The following is a 21,247-nucleotide window of genomic DNA, read 5'->3' on the forward strand; positions in this document are numbered from 1 at the left end:
AATAAAAGTACTGTTTGCATTTTGCACCTTTCCCCTTGTTTCATTTGGTGTCCTCATTGTCCAGCTCATCCGGTTATATTACCGATGGTGTCGGGTTCAAGAGGCTCCCAGAAGACTGGTGGGAGCATGGAGCAAGAACCTACATCGTCACAACAAGAAATTGTCCAAGTCATTGTATATTCCATTAAGTCCGGTTAAATCAGTCATTAAGAAATGGAACAAGTATGGCACAGCTGAAATCAGAGTAGAGCAGGCCATCCACAAAAATACAGTGATTATGCAAGAAGAAGACTAGTGAAAGAAGGCCACCAAAAAAGACCTATGAGAAGTCTAAAGGAGTTATAAAGACAGTGGATAAGCTTGGCAAGACTGTGCAAACAAGAACTGTTGGTGAGGTGCTTTTCCAGTTACCACTTTATGGGAGAGTGACAGTGAGAAAGACATTGTTAAAAACACACACACATGACATCTCAGCTAGAGTTTGCCAGTAGGCCTATTGGAGATTCTGATATCAGTCGGAAGAAAGATATATGAGGTGATTAGAACAACATTGAGCTTTTTGGTTGTCAGACTAAACATCATGTTTGAAAACTACATATTATCAAATACTCATGATCCCCACCATGAGACATGGTGGTGGCAGCATCAGGCTATGGGGATGCTTCTCTGTAGCAGGCCCTGAATGACTGTGAGCATAAAATGCATGCAACAAAATACAAGACAACACTGACGCAGACTGCAACAGATCTGCACCTCGAGAGAAGGTATGTTTTCAAGGAAGACAACCCCAAGTGTAAAGCCAAAGCTACATGGGAATGGCCTGAAAAAATAATAATTTTAAGGTCTTGGAATGGAAGAGTCAGAGTCCAGATTTCAATCAACAATAACAACAACAGCGTTGTATTTCTTGTATGGCCCAAAATCACACAAAGAATGCTTCAATGGGCTTTTACAGGGCCTGTTTTTTGGCAGCCCCCCCAGCCTTGATTATTCTAATTAAGGATTTCGCTGGACTTGAAAAAGTCTGTTCACTCATGATCCCTAGGCAGCCTGATAAAGAGCTGTTTCTGTAAAGAATAATGGGAGAAATGTCAGTGTTCATATATGCAAAGCTGATAGGCACAGAAACCTGTGCACACAGACTGTATCATGGCTGCCAAAGGTGCTTCTAATAAAGGCTGACTTGAAGGGAGGGAGGAAACTTACAGTCATGGCCAAAATTATCGGCACCCCTGGAATTTTCCCAGAAAATGCACCATTTCTCCCAGAAAATTGTTGCAATTACAAATGTTTTGGTATACACATGTTTATTTCTTTTATGTGCGTTGGAACAACACAAAAAAACAGAGAAAAAAAGCCAAATCTGACATAATTTCACACAAAACTCAAAAACTGGGCTGGACAAAATTATTGGCACCCTGAACTTAATATTTGGTTGCACGCCCTTTGGAAAAAATAACTGAAATCAAGCGCTTCCTATAACCATCAACAAGCTTGTTACACCTCTCAACTGGAATTTCCGACCACTCTTCTTTTGAAAACTGCTCAAGGTCTCTCAGATTTGAAGGGCGCCTTCTCCCAACAGCAATTTTGAGATCAGGCCATTGCAGCGACTGACTTCGCTTCCCTATTTGTATCCATCTGGACTAACTTTCCAAAGAGTGTTAGATGACAATAGTGAAAAGTAAATGATAGAAGTTATTGTTCATCTCTCCAGATCAGAGGACCTAAGCGCCACACATGGAAAACTCACCTCTTCTCAAGAGCGCCATTTTCTCATTAACTTTTGCAAAAGTCTGAAAAATAAAAAAACAGGAAATATATCAGAAGAAGCTATGCAAGCAACATTTGTTCCATTTTTGCTGTAAGCCCAACAGAATTATAGGAAATTAACTACTGATGACCTTTAATCAAGATGCACATCGGAGTTTTCTTCAAGGAAATGTGGTGGGGTCAATACCATGGAAATAACACTAGTGCTATAAACACAGAACTTGAAATTACACAACCCCATGACCTTTTATCTGTGATTCACACCCTTTGTGTCTGCCTTTGTGTTGACCTTCCCTTTCCAATGTCTCAGTCTGTTAACAATTCAACATATGCTATACAGGTAATGACTTATCGAAGAAGTCAGTTTGTCCCAAGAACACTATGAAAAGTGTAAAGTAAAAGAGAAACTGTTATGGATTCATCTGATCTGCATTATATGCACAAAACATGGAATTTGTCAAATAAAAGGAGGTATAGCAATCCACTTTTTACATATAAAAACAAAAAGGCTTAATTCCTAAATTTACTAATCCTATGTTGTGTTAAATTAAGACCTGAGTCCCAGGAGGCATTTATCAAAAGTTGGAGAACACAGCTTTGGCTGAACTTCTATATGGTGTCTGCAAGTTCTCTCCATGCTTTGCCTGAGGTACTCTGGTTTCTTCTCAATCCCAAAGACGCTTGTGTTAAGTCAACTGACAACTGTAAACTGGCCTGGAATGAGTGGGTGAAGTAGGGTTGTGTGAATGTGGCCTGTGACGGACAGGGTTGGTTATTGAGATAAGCTTCAGCCCCCACAACCTTCAAGTAGATTAGATAGAATGGATAATGGGTTTAAAAATGGCAAGATGTGGCAACTATTATTATTACTGTTGCAGTCAAGGGTTCCATTATGGCAATTCAGGAGCAGGCGATAAAAACGTAAATCTATTGTAGACATATCTTGAGGAATAGCACTCTGGGGTCCAATTGTAGTATATGATGCCAAATACAGCAAATAATTCAACGTGCAGTATATATACATACACACGTACATATCAATATATACATATATATATATATATATATATATATATATATATATATATATATATATATATATATATATATATATATATATATATATATATATATATATTGCACAGTGAATCAGATAGTTTGGGATGCAAGTCAAACTGTTGGTTCTAATTTAAAAAATTCCACACTGTTAATTTTTTTTTTCTGGCTTTAAATATTTGAAACTTTAGTAGTGTTATTCGAGTGACCCTGGCACATTCTTTTTCTTTTATGTAAACCACTGCTCTTTGAGCATTCTTTTGCATTAATAAACACAATCTTAAGATGAGGGAATAAGGAATCCAGGAAAATGTGGCTGGGTGGCAGGTTGGTCAGTACCTTGGGTTAAAATCCTTCATCCACTCGTTATTTATGCAGATATTTGCATGTTCTCCCTGTGTCTGTGTGAGTTTTGGTAATTATGTTTTCCTCCCATATCCTCGATGATTTGCAAGTTAGGTTGAATTGTGACTGCTCATTCCTCCCAGTGGGAGTGTGGTTGAGTGTGAGTACAGACACAGCCTTTTCTGACCTTTAATTGGATGAAGTAGGCTGGAGAACATTATGTTTGGACTTTTTGTTCTTTCATTATTTATCCTTCTGTTTTATTACTTTTTTCTAAAATAAATCATTATTTTATTAAATAACTTATTTTTGGCACTCTTTGTTGCAGGTTATGGCTGAACACAAAATATATAAATCTGATCCATAACAGGGACGCAACATGGTGATACAACAATTAGCACTGCTACCTCAAAGCTCCAGGCTGTAGTCAATTCCCAGCTTGGTCCCTGAAAACAAGAATGATGGTAAAGTAGTCAGAGGAGTTGGAAAGCAAACTAAAGAGGTAACAGCTGGCTCTGAATAATTCAGTAAGCAGTCCACTAGCAGCAAGAAAGAGAGACAATTAGAGGATTAAAGAGTGAGCAACACAAGCGCCATTTAAGGGGCTTTTTGGGTGAATTTCTTCCTAACCTCTAATAATCTCAGAGAGATGCTAGAAAAATGGGAAATGAAGGATGACACTTCTGTTCAACAATGAGTGTTGTATTTCAGTCTAGCTTTTGCCTCGATGCATGACACACCACAACTATTATGTGGTTTTTCAGTTTTAGACACAACAGACTATCAAATTCCATAATATTCATGTAAGAATTATGCTGGGCTGCCAGGTGCTGTTCTTGTATGCCTTAATTCATACTTGCCGTATAGTTTTCAATATGTAGAGAAATGTAAAGAATGTTTTGATGTGTGTGCAGTTAATTTTGTCTTGTTACTGAACACTATTTAGTTTTATTTTGAAATATGTTATCTGTTTATTTTGCAGTAGGCATTGATATTTTATAGCCACGGACACTGTGTTCCTGAGCAGCATGGTACACAGATGTGTAATGTAGTGGCATAATTGCACTTTAAAAGTAGGAGATGTGCACAGCAATGTTCTGATTCCTGCCTACGCAAAAAAAAAAAAAAATGAAAAATGAACGTCAGACTTACACTTCCACACAAATCTGAACAAAAAGTGAAGGTCTCACCACTCCCAATTGTTATGTTTCGGTCTGGGTTCCACTGCTGCCTGAGGATCAAATCCTTGTTCCATGCCCTTTTCATTCAGTTTTGAGTTAGTTATTTATTTATGTTAATGTTACTTTTTTTTGCATTGTTCTTTGTTTTTAATCTCTAAGCCCTTGTTATATGCCTTGTGTTCTGTGGGTGGCCTCTCCAAAAAGGTGGGACTACTTGCCATCACCGCCAGTGACTTCCCATAGCCCTGTAAAGTTGAGGGATTTCCACAGTTCCAGGCGGTTCATCTGAATGTGCTTGCATTGTGGTGAGTTCTTAGTATTGTGATTTTCTTGTGTTTTGTTATTTTCTAGATGTTTGGCCTCTTTGCTCTATTTTTAACTTTGCCATTGGATTTCTGTATTGAGAATTTGTTTCAAATTGCCTTTATTGTTTAGGCAACTCCATTTTGCCTTTTGTTCAATATGTTGAAGAGCGTTTTTGTGAGAATAAACCTTTAATTATATAAAGATCATATGTTTGCTCTTATATCTAGCCTGGGTTTGACAGGGTTTTCCTCTCTTGTCGGTATTTTTGGAACTGTTTGGGACTAATGAGCTTTGGGACTCTTGAGTCATAACACCAAGTAGCCTATCTGCAAACTCAAGGTGGAGGCATATGGCCTGCACAAGTCCAATAGTGTGGCAAATGCTTTAAAGTTGCAAATATCCACAAAGTAAGAGAGGAAAAGCCACAAACAACCCTACGGCCCACAATAAAGTTCCTTTAATGATTAACAATTTAGTTAGATTTATGAACATTTCAAAAAAAGCATTAATATAAAAAGAAAAACATTTGCCTACTATTATGATTACCTGTTCTATTTTCTGCAATCGCTATGTTGAAGACACAACACTTAGAGCACTTCAGGTGAATTTCCCAGCTGCTAGAGTCCATCTGCCTGGGTATGTGGTTGCCAGTGACTCTCGCAGGACCGGTGGATAATGGGCATGTGAATTACCTCTGAGGCAGAGAAGGGTGGGCAAAGGGATGAAGAAGCTGGAAGATGCCACCAAAGTTCTCAGTAAGTGGTGTGTCCCGGAGCTGCTTTTTAACCGGTAGTCACTCTCCTTTGGACAGTTGAGCACGTGTATGAGATAAAAATGTGAGTAGTAGAATAGTGATGTGCCTTGGGATGTTTTTGGTTACAAAATGTGTGCCACCACAAAAAAAAGGTCTGGAAACACTGATTTAATTAATAATTAATAAAAAAGGATTAAACAAAAAAGAAAACACATTAAGAAAGGGAAAAAATCTAGACTGAACCAAGGCAAACAAAGCATCTGATCAAAACCTATGATTTTCCTGTTTTGATTCTCATTTTGATTTTTTTTACTTGGATTTCTGGTTTGTGGATTTCTGATTTCTGGTTTAGTGAAACTGAACCCTGCTTGCTATATGACAGTAAACAACCATATCCCCTTTAAGCGGATGCTAGTTCACCTTGTGTTCTAAACAATGTTACCAATCATAATAGCTATAGTTAGATACAAGGGTCAGTGCTGATGTCATTATATGTCTTTTTTATACACTACTATTATTTATTTTAAAAATGTGTATGTTCTGTATGGGGCAGCACGGTGGCGCAGTGGGTAGCGCTGCTGCCTCGCAGTTGGGAGACCTGGGGACCTGGGTTCGCTTCCTGGGCCCTCCCTGCGTGGAGTTTGCATGTTCTCCCCGTGTCTGCGTGGGTTTTCTCCGGGCGCTCCGGTTTCCTCCCACAGTCCAAAGACATGCAGGTTAGGTGGATTGGCAATTCTAAATTGGCCCTAGTGTGTGCTTGGTGTGTGGGTGTGTTTTTGTGTGTCCTGCGGTGGGTTGGCACCCTGCCCAGGATTGGTTCCTGCCTTGTGCCCTGTGTTGGCTGGGATTGGCTCCAGCAGACCCCCGTGACCCTGTGTTCGGATTCAGCGGGTTGGAAAATGGATGGATGGATGGATGTTCTGTATGTAAGTGTTCCGGCTAACCTGGGCAAACCAGGAAAACAGTCTGATGGTGAAGACTGAATGTAAGTGTGGAATTATTTTATTCTTTTCTGTCAGTTTTATTTTTCTTAATCTGTGCAAATGAATGAGTCCATATAGCTAGACAACATCTGGTCCTTAGATTCAGCAGAGCATTAAACCACCTCTCTTAACCAGTTGAAAGACCTACAGTAGTTCTTGACGGGTTCTGCTTTAATATAACAGTAGTGGCAGAGAGTAGCACTATATAAGAATAAACTGAACTGATCTGAGGCTCTTTTCATGGTACAAAAGTTTCTTCACAATCTGTAAGATAAGCACATCGGGTTAATTGTGGGAATGTGTGTGTGAGTACCGTGCAATGGAATGCCTCATGCTTTGCTCAAAATGCTTCCACGATTGGCTCTGTATTCCTTTGACATGGAAAACATGGATGGATTGATAGATTGATTTGCTAACAAGTATATTTACTAAAGTCAGAACTATTTAAAGATAAAAACGACTAGGAATGTTTTGTGTCTACTCTGCAGCCAACAATAATTGGAATCTGAGATGTGTCCAGTTAGAATAAGAATAAGAAAGTAAAAGGTTTCCCCCTTTTTCCTGTCTTCCTTTTATCTAAGCCTCTTATAAAATGAGGACATTGAACACATGGTAATAATTAGGCCCTCAGCGACATGTATCGCACTTCAGAATAGGGAAGGACTGCAACTTTGTTTGCTGAACAGATCTTATTACAGCTGAACATTTTCCAGTTTTTTTTCCAGAGTATTGGACCAGCTTCAAATAGCTTCAACTGCTTTATTGCTCATATTGAAAGCCCAGCCTCCCTGCCTCTACCTCCGCCACATCATATCTAATTCCTTACTCCCAGCACATCAGCTACAGACGTATTGAATTTCTAGCTTTACATGCCTGATAAGCCAACGTGGCCCAAAACAGGAAGACGCCATAAGTAACACTAGAAAACTTGCAACCGTCTTCTATGTTTTCACTATCTCTCGTACCCAAGCTTTTAATATTCAAATGGACGTACTGGAAGGAATCATAGAGGGTTATAAAATAAAAGTGAAAGGCATTAGACCCAACACAAACAAAGACTCTTCCTGCTCTGGAGGCTCTGGGGGAGTCTGGCTAGACAGCACTTGGTCCTCTGATTCAGCAGAGTATTAATCCACCTATGTTAACCATTTGCAGGATTTACAGTAGTCCCTGATGGTTTCTGCTTTAACATCACAGTGGTAGCTGTTTCTGATTATCAGCTAATCGAGTGCTCTTGATTTGCACCACTTATCACTCTAAATTATGTGCTTAACAGATAGGAAGAAATAAGAACGTACTCATTCATGGCTTCCATGTTTCTTATTTTTTGTTAAATAAAGAATGACACTGTAAACTTTTTCATGTATTATTTTTCACTCAGGGTTTGATGTATCTAATTGTAGAACTTGGGAAGATCAAGATGAATGTTAGTGACCCCCTGATTTAAAAACCTTACAAATGTAATTACATAACTGTAATTATTCTTTCTGATTTTATAATGCATTTCAGTATCTGTCTCTCTATTTCATGCATGGGTACTTGAGGATCACCTTCAGGGCTCAAATGAAGCAAGTAATAACATTCTGGAACATGAGGGGGACACTGTTGCAAACTGTTCTGTCTCTTCTTTTTGCAGGTCTGAGAAGATGCCCAGTGAGGACATATGACATATGCAAATAAGGCACCGCCCCTTTCAGTCCCAGCCTTGTAAAAGTCGATCAACCCAGGAAGGACCTGTCATTTCTTGGACCTGAGCCCACGAGGACAGAGCTCCCAGTTATTGATCCTCTCTCTTAGAAGGAGAAGTGTTGTAAAGATTGCCTTAAGAGATGTTAAAAAGGAGCCAGAAACAACATTTTCTATTCAAGTGTTATGCAGTGTCATTGCGCACTTGTTTATATGAGTTTGCAGATTAAACTGGGAGGCCTGGTTGGCTCCCCAACTATTACCTGAGACATTGTCAAGTTACTTGGGTTATTACACTGTCTTTTATAGTGACTTTCAGTACCTTTATATCCTTATTTTGTATAATTCCTTTCATTATCTAACTATAGTAGCAGATTATCAGTTTAATAAAGTGTCTATCTGTCTTTCTATCTTGTATTGTAACTTTCAGTATATATTATTTTATAGAGTGCCTTTCAATGGTTATTTTATGAAGTGCCTTTCATTACTTATACAGTATATATCCATATTTCGTATTTCATATAGTGACTTTCAGTATCTATCTGGAATAATCAAAAATTTTTAGGCCTTACAGATTAAGGTAAGTACCAGGACAACCAGAAAAGATTTACTTTTCAACTTGATCTCCACGAACACAAAGTTTTTCCATTGCAACTTAATATAAAATTTTTTGTCTTGGTTGTGCAAACTCTCTTCTATAGCTGTCATAACGTAATGCATCCCATAGGGGGATCCATACAAACTGGTGTGGTCACACGCGGCCAGGACTTGCGTGTGTGTTCTTTAACCTTTGGCAGTCATTTGTCAGTCATAGACAGAACTGTTGAAAAGCGAAATTTATTGAACCATTAGGTTCTGTGTGCATTGGTTTTCCTCTTTTTCACCTCTCTATGCAAGATTTTCACAGCTTTATATAACCCAGGCTAGATTGTTTCTAAAGCTAACTGAATTAATCTTTTCTTTGAAACATGAATACTAACATTGTGTCTCATGTTTTACTTCAGACTTTAACTTGACAGCAGTCTAACTATTGAATCTTACGGGTCAGTTGTGGCTAAAATGCATTATTTTGATTTACAAAACCTCACCGTCCTACCATACTGCTTTATTTCAAAAGTCCTTCCCCTTTCCTTTGTCATCTTTCTGTATGATAACTTCTATTCTGTTATTAGATTTCTTCCAATTGATTGCAACAGGTTAAACAATACTACTGCCTGATGCAAACCAAATGCTATGACCACATTACGCTTCATCCATTACATCTGTTTATCTCTACCATTGACTTGTACATCAGTAATTTAAATCTTGCAGAATTCCAGTCTATGTTTCCTAACTGGATCAAACCTGTTAGACATATGAGGTCCTCTGATACTGTCCCCCCTTACAGTTCTCACAGCTCTCACCAAAGAAGTCTCCACAAAGGCTTGCTTTGTGGTACCTACTCTGTAGGCCACTCATCCTGGGCATACATTATTTCCTAATGGACTCTAAACTGGGAGGTATAAAGATGATTAGTAGCACACCAAATAACACAATATAACATAGTATTATCATACATGATTAAATAAATGTTGGGTTTGCTGGGGATGATCGCCAGAGTCTATAATGTGCAACACAGGAAATCACTCCAGAAGCAACACCATTGCAGAGCCCACTCACATACACATTCACACTCACACGCTCTGAAATTGTGAATTAGGTCAACAAGTATCTGTTTATCTCTACCAACGATTTGTACTTCAATAATTCGAACCTTGCAAAATTCCAGTCTAAGTTGCCTAACTGGATCAAACCTGTTAGATGTATGAGGTCCTCTGATACCGGCCCCCCTTACAGTTCCAAAACACTCACTCCAGAAATCTCCACAAAGGTTTGCTTTGTGTTAGCTATTTTATATACCGCTCATTCTAAGCATGCAGTATTACCTAATGAACTTTAAACTATGAGGTATAAAGTACATTAGTGACACACCAAATAACACAATGTAAAATAACATTATCATACAGTACTAGTAAAATTTAGGGTTACTGGAGATGATAGCCAGAGTCTATAGTGTGCAACATAGGAAATTAACCCGGAGGCAGCACCATTGCTGGGCCCACTCACCTGCCCTGGTATTGCCAATTAGGTTACCATCTATCTGTTTATCTTTGCCACTGACTTCTACAAATTCAGACCTTGCAGAATCCCAGTTTATGATGCCTAACCGGAACAAACCTGTCAGATGTATGAGGTACTCTGATACCAAGCACCTTACATTACCAAAACTCTCACACCAGAAGTTTCCACAAAGGCAGGAGTCCTTGGAGGTAGCACCATTGCAGGTCCTACTCACATACACATTCACTATCACTCACTCACTCTGGAACTCCTAATTAAGTCAACATCCATGTTTTCAAGGCATGATGAACAGCTTGGGTGGAACCAGCCTCTTGACCAGGTTTGTGGAAATTGTGTCCACACAAAATTCCCATAAAATTGATGGATGGGGGAGAATGGCTATCGTAACTGTATGCTCCTCCATGCTGCCAGGATGGAACCCCCATGTGAACTGCATACCAGTAGGGCAACCTGGGTATTGTAGTCCCGAAGTGCAACCCTTATGGATGCTATGAGTACAGCTAGAGGGCGCTGCTCAGAATAAGTGTCCCTATCCAGATTGGGGTCTCCCTGACCCAGAGGAACTTCCCCAGTGGGTAAATGCACTTCTGGAAGTGCTTCCTGGGTCTGGCATAAAAGGAGCCACCTCCCTTCACTCAAGGGTTTGGTCATAGTTGATGGATACGCCTGAGGAGGAGTGGAATAGAAAAGAAGAAAAGCTGGAGGAAGACAAAAAAAAATTAAAGTGAAAGATCGAATTTATGTTGTTTTTGTACAGTCCCAAGTATGATGGAAAGCCTGTGGCAGGTATTTGTGGAAAAATAAACTGTTATTAACCTAGAACTAGTGTGGGAAGTGGTGTCTGGAGGGCACTTCCTGGTGATGACAAGACACAACAACTGAATGTTAGTTTCAAAACTAGGATGCTGGATCCCTGAGGAAATAAATAAAAAAATAAAAAATAAACAAGATCATAACAAAAGTAAAGAATGGATCATCAAACATACTGTAACGTCCCTATGCTATGTATAGGGCGGTCCAGATCTAACTATGCAATTATTGTATTGCATTGCATTAAAAGTTGCATAGTTAGATCTGGACCACCCTGTAAAATAGAGATTATCTTATGTCTCGCACACCATGTAAATAAAGAAAGGTTTGATTTTACATACCTTTATGGCTTCTAGTTGGTCAGGTTTTGAGCCAACACCAAGGATCTTCCATGGTAACACTCAAAATGCTGAAGGAAGCTGATGACTAGGGAGACAACCAAAATGCAAAGATGAACAGAAGGGACAGAAGGTAATAAACACAAACAAACAATCCAAGTTGACCAAAATGCCAGGAGTGGGACAAAGAGGTGTTTTATCTCTCTACTTTGTCTATGTGCTCTCAAAAAGTCTGTCTCCTTTTATAAAACCTGCCATTCACTTGTTATCTTCTCAAGCATTTATTCAGCTCACTCTGTGCTGTGTTCATATGCTATAGATCCAGAGGGGAGAGAAAACTTTCACATGAACACTCTTTTAAATGGTACCTCTCAGCTGGACAATTTGGAGAAAACAGTTCTACTCCAAATTAGCTCTGCTGGCATGTAATGTTAATTAGAACAATCTACAACATTAGAACAATTTAGACGAACAGCCCATTCAGCCCAACAAAGCTAGCCAGTCCTATCTACTTAATTCTTCTAAAATAACATCAAGTTGAGTTTTGAAAGTCCCTTAAGTCCTACTGTCTACCACATTCCTTGGTAGCGTATTCCATGTATCTATGATTATCCAAGTAAAGAAATACGTCCTAATGTTTGTGTGAAATTTACCCTTAACAAGTTTCCAACTGTGTCCCCGTGTTCTTGATGAACTCATTTTCAAATAACAGACTCAATCCACTGTACTAATTCCCTTCATAATTTTAAACACTTCAATCATGTCACCTCTTAATCTTCTTTTGCTTAAACTGAAAACGCTCAGGTCTTTTAATCTTCCTTCATAATTCATCCCCTGTAGCCCTGGAATGAGTCTAGTTGCTCTTCTCTGGACCTTTTCCAAAACTTTTATGTCCTTTTTGTAGCCTAGAGTCCAAAACTGCACACAGTACTCCAGATGAGGCTTCACCAGTGTGTTTTATATCTAATCTCACACAATGATACAAAGTCAACAGGAAATAGCATTTTTATAGTTATATTGCATTTGGACTAATGCATAGATTCATGTTTCATGTGCTCAGAGTTGTCTTTTTCACAAAATAGAGTTAATTCTTAACTGCTTTTTGAACTTATGGAATAGCAAATCAACATCTGCATTATACTTCTCCAAAAATTACTGGTAGGAAATACATATGAGTAAAATAGAGTTGGAAGATGAGATGTCATAAGTGGTAAAAGCAAAAATTCCCATAGCTCATGATCGCTGTATTTTTCTCTTTGTTTTAGGTTTCCCCCTCTGATATAACACCTTGCTAATATTTTCCTAGACTCAATTTTGGTGTCTCCCTCACTTCAGGCTGCCAAATGTTTCATTCAAAGGCCAAAATTTCACATTAACATTTGTACAATTACTTCTGCATCAGGATGAACAGGTATGAAAAGTGTATGAATGAATCACTGCACTGCTGTTGCCATAGATTTTTGCAGACAGAATTCCACTTTGTTTATTTAAAAAAATCAAATTTTTTGTGAACTGTTTTTCCTTAATCATCATGATCTGGATTTTGCTTCTTAATGTTTCAAAGCTGTTGTTTGGTCTTTAAAAAACATTTCAAACATTGTTTTGGGGGTTTAAGAGACCAATGAATCAAATTGTTACTTTTTTATTTGAGTAGATTTTTCCATATGTTATAAATGAATTACATTCTGAAGCGGTGTCATTTTCGTTTTGTTTGGGCACCACAATTTCAAGATGTTTTGCATCTATTGTTTCTATGGTGCTGCTAAGTAAGATCTACTAAAACTAGGTAGCACATGAAATAATCTTGTCCAGGATAATCTGGTCAGCATCAGGCACTTCAGTGTTGTCCACATTTGTGGATACATTCAAAACTGGTAACGTATTTAATTCGGTGATTTAATGCTCCTGGTTCTTAACACTTCAGTTTATTGTTTTGGCTTTGAATCTAAATTTCTCAGTTCGAAATTCAGCCTGTTTCCTCACCAGTGTTTCTCCTCCTCCTGATCAATTCCAATTTCTTTCTTTTCACTGCTGCCTTTTCTTGCCACATTTTGAAAAAGCTTTAAACAGATCCTGTAAGATTTGTGAGAATTTGATTTTTTTCCAAATTTGTATACACTGCTCATAAAAATTAAGTGAACACTTAATCATCAAAGTCAAACACCAATTCAATTAGGCTCCAGGGATATCAGTCTGTCCAGTCAGGAAGCATATGTGAGTGTGAATCAACTTCACCTGCTTTGGTGCAAATGAGAATGACAACATGTACACCTAAGAGGCAACAGCAAGACAACCCTCAAAATGGGAATAGTTTTACAGGTGGATAGCCACACACAGTTGCTCTCCTTACTGACTCATTCTTCTCTAGTTTTGCGTTTTGCTAGTGTCCTTGTCACTACTGGTAGCATGAGGCGGTACTTGCAGCCGATTCAGGTTGCACAGGTACAACTATACCTGTCATCGCAAGAAGAGAAGGTTTGCTGTGTCTCCCAGCACAGCCTCAAGAGCATGGAGGAGATACCAGGAGACAGGATGTTACATGAGGAGAGCTGGGCAGGCCCGAAGAAGGGCATCAACCGAGCAGCAGGACCGGTATCTACTCCTTTGTGTGAAGAGGAACAGGAGGAGCAATTCCAGAGCCCTACAAAATGACCTCCAGCTGGCTACTGGTATACATGTTTCTGACCAAACTGCCAGAAACAGGCACCACGAGGGTGGCATGAGGGCCTGAAGTTCTCTAGTGGGTCCTGTGCTCACAGTCCACAGTCCAGCTCGACTGGCATTCGCCAGAGAATACCACAATTGTTGCACCATTCTCTTCACAGATGAGAGCAGGTTCTCACTGAGACAAAAGTGAAAGAGTTTGGAGATGCTGTGATGAACATTATGCAGCCTACAACATCATCCAGGATGACCAATTTGGCAGTGGGTCAGTGATGGTCTGGGGTGGCACAGCTTGGAGAGTCTCACAGACTTCCATGTACTAAGCAATGGTACCCTGACTGCTGATGAAATGCTCAGAGCCATTGTTAGACCTTCTGCTAGTACAGTGAGCCCTGGGTTATTTCAGGTGCATGACAATGCCTGGCCTCATGTGGCCAGAATGTATAGGCAGTTCCTGGATGATGAAGGCACTGATGCCATTGACTGGTCCACACGTTCCTCAAACCTGAATCCAAATGAGAACATCTGGGATGTTATGTATCAGGTGGAGGTTGAATTCTGTTTTGTTGCTTTCCTTTTTAACTTTCTGATTTCCTTTTCATTTTTGTTTTTTCAATTAATTAATGTTATTTTCTTCAAAAAAAAAAAAAAAAAATTAAAAAAAGTATTATTAACAAAATGGTGCAGATGTGGCAGATTATTTATATTCATTTGTACCTTTGACCTTGTCAAACACATATCAATGGTGTTTAATCTGAGCCCGTTTTGTTAAGAGATCTGCTTATGTTGAATCAGAGGCTGGGACTCTGCTAGCAACCTGGTGTTCTGACCATTGACAAAAACTATGTTATAAGCAGTATGACATTAATAAGGCCATTAGTAACTTTTGGATATATTTCAAAGTAATAAGCTGAAAAGGTCTTTCTTAAAAATACAACAATCAACCCATATTTTATAGAGCATTTCTGTTGGAAATCCATTCCAGGATATTGAGGAAAACAGAAGCGTAAATTAATTTTTTGAAATACAAGCTTCCCCTGAATTATGTGCAACCATTTCATGAAAGTGTGTATATACTGTCACACACGTGCGAATAGGAGACAACTAAAGGGCCTGAATTTGTAATTGCATGTCTGACCAGGGAGCAGTAAGATGCGCAAATTGTCTCTCTCAATCCCTTTCAGACCATTCTCGGTAAATCCTGCCTGGTTCCGGTCCAGATGATGCCACTTCCGGTTCCGGCCCTGATGACCTCACTTCCTCCACTGGCCTTTAAAGCCGCCATCTTAAGTCACTGAGTTCAGTTCAATTGTGGACTTCGATCTGTTAAGATCTGTTTATTATTTTCAAAAGCATTTGCAGCCAGGACACAATATACGGGTGGCTGCCCCAAACCTTTATGATGTCTCAGAGTCATCCTTATCACAGTACAAAGAAAGTAATTTAGCATACTTTTTGTGTTGCAAACCTGAATTTTAAGTTACAAAGGCTGAGGTTGGAACAGTTTTCAAATGTGCTTGGTGAGTGCCAATCTCACAAATACATAAGTTCAGTCATATTGTCTCATGTGCTCTGGTGATTTCATCTTGCAATACTTTGAAGCACCCTAAAGCCCAAAACCAGAAATAAGACTGAGAGAGATTGAAGGCCTTTTGTTTAATAGTGAAATTTGATGCCATTAAGTGCAGTGATGCAGGTGAGAGTAACAAAGATATTATGTAGCCTCTGCACTTGCCAGTATTCATTATAAATACAAACTGTCCAACTGCTAACTCTTCTTATGAAAAGAATATAACGAGAGGAGGAAAACAACACACAAGGCACAGAAACTAATTTAGAAACAAATGGACAAGACATGGTAGGTTATTATAATGATGGCGGTAAGTTCAGAAAGTTTAAATAATTACAGGTCATTAATTCTTGTTATACATTACAGTTCAATGAAATATATATGTTCTAGTCCCACTGGTGTTTAAACATTGTTTTTAATCTGTGATTATTTATTAATTTTGGTTTTATTCTTCCATTTTTAAACTTTAAAATCATAAAAACTGAACAATAGTGAAGTAGAAAAGAAGCCAAAATAAACACATATTAAGCTACTGTATTGTATCTGTTGCATGAGTATTTTTTGATCATTTTCAATCTATACTGAATATTAACTGTTCAAGATTGCATACTATTTTATCAGAAACAGGGGTGCCCTGTAAATCAGTAGAAGACAATGTGCTCTTTTCAAACACTTATCTTTTCTTCTTTTATTATTTGAATAGTTATAATTTAAAAGATAACTAAAACTGTTTTTAAAACTGAGCCAGTAAAAGCTCAGTTAAGAACCAAACCTTTGAGGTGTGTTAATAATAGCAGCACTTCAAAATCTAACATTCATAGAACTATAAGATTAATAAAGGAAACAATTAAGTTCTGATCTCAGTCCATCTCTGTTGCTGTAGAAATTCCTGGCCAAAGCCCAGGATCAGTTCCAGATCTCCCTCTAGTGGCTCCTGGTGTCCCTACACCCCTCAGCCTTCAATATTCACTAAAAGGGACAGTTCTGAGGAGTAGCTCCGTACTTAACTGCAGTTTCCTTAAAGAAACAAGATGTTCCCTCTTGTTCTCCCTTGTAAATGTGGGCCCATTTAGAGTTGATTTTAAAATGCTACTAATAGTATATAAGCCTTAAATAATCTTGCTCCTTCCGATATTTTGGAATGTCTGTGCACATGCATTCCAAGTCCTAACCTTAGACCTTTTAATAGTGGCCTGTTTATTATACCAAGAGCTAAGCATAAAAAGAGTGATGAGGCAGCCTTTTACTGTTATGCACAAAATTGTAGAATATTTTACCAATAGAAATACACCAGGCTATTTTAAATGACTTGTAAGAAAGCACTTTTTTAATTTGTCTTTTATTCAGATGCATTTTAGTTCTAATATTATTATTATATGCATTTAAATATGCAACCATTATTAACCTCTACTTTCCTCTGGTTTCTTTTCCATTTTTTCAAAAACCCACCACCATCTGATCAAAGTACCGTAAAGCCATCTGTGATGTTGGAACATAAGTGGTATTCCAACTGTTGATGACACCCACTGCATCAAATCTTCTAAGAGAAATAAAGAACAACTTAAGTACATTTATTTTAGGTAGAACGTCCAGCGGGCATTAGGTAGAGCCCCTGCAAATTGTTTTCTTCTCTAGCTTCTCGTGCCTGGAGTTTTGTTTTTGGCCATCTGACCATCAGACTTATCTTAGAGATGTGAGAATGAAGAACTCTACTTTATGTATTACTTATATATTTGTGGTTTAGAAATGTGCATTGATTTATTCTTAGCTATTATTTTTGGTATTTATGCATTATTTTTAGCTATTTCTGATTTTTATTTTCTTGTAACATCTTGTAAAGTTCTTTGAGTTACATCCTATGTATGAAAATTGCTATAGAAATAAATATTGTTGCTGTACCCTCTAGCAGCCAAGAGGTCTTCTGACTTCTTGCTCAACCACCATGATGCCTGGCAGTCTTCTAACTCTACCCTGTCCTGTGTGAGCCAGATAGCACCCTTGGCTCTGGCAGTTTCTGTCAGTCAAGTATGCTTTTATGATATATTTCTACGCACATATTAATGTGTATGTTATGTAACTGTTTGGAGCTTTCTTTCAAAATTCTATTTGAAGACAATTCAGTGATGATCGTTGCTACCTCATAGCCTCATAAAACCAGGTTAAAACACTCACTATGTTCCTCTTATGTCCACTTTGCTTTTTTTCACCTGGTACTATGGTCTTCTCCAACAATCTGAAGACATGCAGGTTAAGCTAAAGAAATTGTGCCAGTATGAACAAATGTGGGGGTGTCAATGAATGGACCCTGTAATGAAATGGCATTCCATCCATCTTAATGCTATTAAGGTAGGATTCAGCTACTGTGACCTAGCATAGAAATGAGTAGGTTCAGAAAAAAACAATGAAATGATATGAACGTGAAAGAAGTTCTTTAAGTGTACGAGCAATAAAGCATTTCCATACTGAGTCTGCAATTCAAATACCCATGGTCACTTTTAAACTCATTTCATTAGCATCACTTACTAGTTTGTTGCATTCATCAGCAGTGAAGGAACTGAATCCTACAACAAAACAACAATCAGTGTACATAATTTTTCAGAGCCACTCTCCAAATAGCTTAGAACCACTTTACAACTCTGAAGCACATTTTTCAGCATTCCCTGCTAACTTGGCTTTTGCCAATTCTTTAAAAATCAAAAGACGCATTTCTGTTTTAATGTGGTGTTTTTTCTTGGAAGGCTGCAATGAATTTTAAAAGCGGGTGGGGAAATATGAACTGTTGTGTGTCAGCCACAACAAAACAGCCTAAAACATAGGACACAATGACAAGCAGCAAGGGTCTTGCATTGTGCTCTGGAGAGAAAATAAACTCACTTTAATTAGGATAGATAGATAGATAGATAGATAGATAGATAGATAGATAGATAGATAGATAGATAGATAGATAGATAGATAGATAGATAGATAGATAGATAGATAGATAGATAGATAGATAGATAGATAGATAGATAGATGTGTCAACTATAAAATGATTGCATCAACTATAACGTTCTGAACTTCAAGCTTTCATATTTGAACATTTTTAAACAAACAACATTAGCAGTGATGATGTAGCCACTTCAGTTTCTGGAGGAGATACTCAAAGGACACAACAGTGCCATCTGGCTTTGCTTACTTCATGACTCTTCTCCCCTACCACACGTCATTTATTAGCTTGCAAACTTTTATTAGAACTCCCTTCGAAGGATACCTTTAAAGATAGATGTGTGCACAGCTGGCAGTTTGCAGATTTTAGGAAAAAGGGAAGTGGAACTAAGATTGATTTAGAAGTTAAAAGAATGATTTTATAACACAGCACATTGCCTGTTTCCATATGTATTGTCTGCAGTATGATTATTAACTCTTTGTAACAGACTGCAGCCTCCTCCCAACCCCACTGGCGAAATAGTGAATAATGAACAATGCAAGGCACCTTAACCCCCAGTGACAGCATTCTTAAACTGAAAGGTATTTGTCATTCTTAGTGAATGTTACCATTTAAAAAAAAAAATCACATTAGTACTGAGCCCATCTCCCCACCGCTCTCTCTCTTTTTGGGACCCGAGGAGGTCAGGTTCACTTACCTCTCACCCCGATTTGAACCTCTTGTAGCCTGTCAGGAAGTGAAAATGACTTCTTCTCTATTTTCTGCATACAGTCCCTCGACCAGATCTGAGCTCAAAACAATCTGCACTTTTTTCGCTTCTTTTTCAGACTTTTGATGCGCGTGCAGTGAGGCAGTAAGCTTGCTGCCAGATAGGTTACAGGAAATATTTCCAGATGTTTTCAATCTTGCTTTCAGTCTCCCCAGAGTATTGTATTAAACTTCACAGCTCTGACTCTGAGATTGGGCTGCTTTAGGAGTTAGTCAGGAAGACACTTCCTTCGGTCTGCTCAGTCGTGGCTAAATCACCCTAAAGATTAACCTGGGAAGCTGTATGTTGGCAAGTCATGGATGGAGTAAAAGCCTATCATCACAGTCCCAATTGCAGTTTTTTTCCTGATACAGTGTGCTTCATAATGTTTGGGACAAAGACACATTGTTTTCCATGATATACCCCTCTACTCCAATGTTTAAAATTACAAATCAAACAGTACAAACATGATTAAAGTGCACAATGCAGACTTTCATTTAAAGGTATTTGCATATATTTTGGTTGCAGCATGTAGAAATTACACTTTTTATCAGAGCACCATAAGACTTGGGACATAGCAGTGGCAGGTCTAGTAAAGTAGTCATATTTTGTTGTATATCCTTTGCATGCAATGACTGCTTGAAGTCTGGGATTCATAGACATCATGAAGCACTGAGGATTTCCTTTGGCGATGCTCTGCCAAGCCTCTAATGCTTGTTTTAGGGGCTTGTCCCCTTAGGTTTTCTCTTCAGCATATGGAAGGCTTGCTCTATTGGATTTAAATCAGGTAACTGGCTAAGACATTCAAGGATTTTCCATTTTTTAGCTTTGAAAACTCCTGTGTTGCCTTAGCAGTATGTTTGGCATCATTATTATTTTGCTGTAGGATGAAGCGCCATCTGAAGAGTTTGAATTTGAGCAGACAAGATGTTTCTATAAGCCTCAGAATTCACTGTGACACTGTCATCAGCAGGTACATCATCAACAAAGAGAAGTGTGCCAGCTCCTGTGGTAGTCATACATGTCTAAGCCATAACACCCTCACCACCATGTTTATTAGATGAGGTGGTCTGCTTTGGATCTTGGGCAGTTCCTTTTCGTCTCCACACTTTAGTCTTGCCATCACTCTGATACAGGTTCATCGTCATCTTGTCTGTCCATGAAACCTTTTTCCAGAATTCTGCAGGCTGTTTTAAGTACTTTTTTGCAAACTATAATCTGGCCATCCTGTTTTTGTGGCTAACTAGTGGTATGCATCTTGCACTGTGGCGTCTGTATTTTTGTTCATGAAGTCTTCTGCAGATATTAGTCTTACACATACTCCTCTGCCTCCTGAAGACTGTTTCTTATCTGTAAGGCAGGCATCTGGGACTTTTTCTTTACCACAGTGAGGATTCTTCTGTCAAGAGCAGCAGAGGTCTTCCTTGGCATGCCAGTCTCTTTGAGATTACTGAGCTTGCCAGCTCATTTTTTCTTCTAAATGATATTTCAGACAGTTGATTTAGATAATCCCAAGGTTTTATCATTGTCTCTAATGGTTTTATTCTTGATTTTCAGCCTCATAATGGGTTCTTTCAGTTTCATTGGCATAACTCTTGTCCTTAAGTTGAACAATAGCAACTACAGACTCCAAAGGGTAGAGCCAGCCTAGGTATATTATGGAGCAATGAAACACACCTGAGTAATCACAAACACCTGTGACACCAATTGTTCCAAACATTATGGTGCCCTGAAATGGAGGGTCCATATATAAAAAGTGTTGTAGTTTCTGGAAGGTATGACCAAAATGTATGCAAATACCCTTAAATTAAAGTCTGCAATGTACTGCTTAATCACATTTGAAATGTTTACATTGTAATTTTAAACTGAGGAGCATAGGGATAAATTGAGGAAAAACGTGTATTTGTCCCAAAATTTATGGAAACTGTATATCATCTTTCACGAGGTGCTTTTATATAAATTCACACTCCAAACATTACTTAGCCA

General features: G+C 38.5%; 1 protein-coding gene across 3 annotated transcripts in view; it reads right to left on the minus strand.

Moving 5' to 3' along the window:
• Positions 1-19,444, minus strand: part of glt8d2 (glycosyltransferase 8 domain containing 2) — a 54,645-nt gene extending 35,201 nt beyond the window's left edge. Inside the window, exons 1-3 of one of the 3 annotated variants that reach the window (XM_051929117.1) lie at positions 19,211-19,444; positions 11,357-11,441; positions 1,754-1,796 (exon numbers count right to left, since the gene is read on the minus strand). In XM_051929117.1, the coding sequence (XP_051785077.1) occupies positions 1,754-1,772 (19 nt within the window). In that variant the 5' untranslated portion in view covers positions 1,773-1,796; positions 11,357-11,441; positions 19,211-19,444. The remainder of the gene's footprint in view (positions 1-1,753; positions 1,797-11,356; positions 11,442-19,210) is intronic. The other 2 variants (XM_051929114.1, XM_028817551.2) reach the window with 2 other exon arrangements.
• Positions 19,445-21,247: the final 1,803 nt, after the last annotated feature.

The sequence above is a fragment of the Erpetoichthys calabaricus genome, chromosome 1, assembly GCF_900747795.2.
Source record: "Erpetoichthys calabaricus chromosome 1, fErpCal1.3, whole genome shotgun sequence".
NCBI classification, from domain to species: domain Eukaryota; kingdom Metazoa; phylum Chordata; class Cladistia; order Polypteriformes; family Polypteridae; genus Erpetoichthys; species Erpetoichthys calabaricus.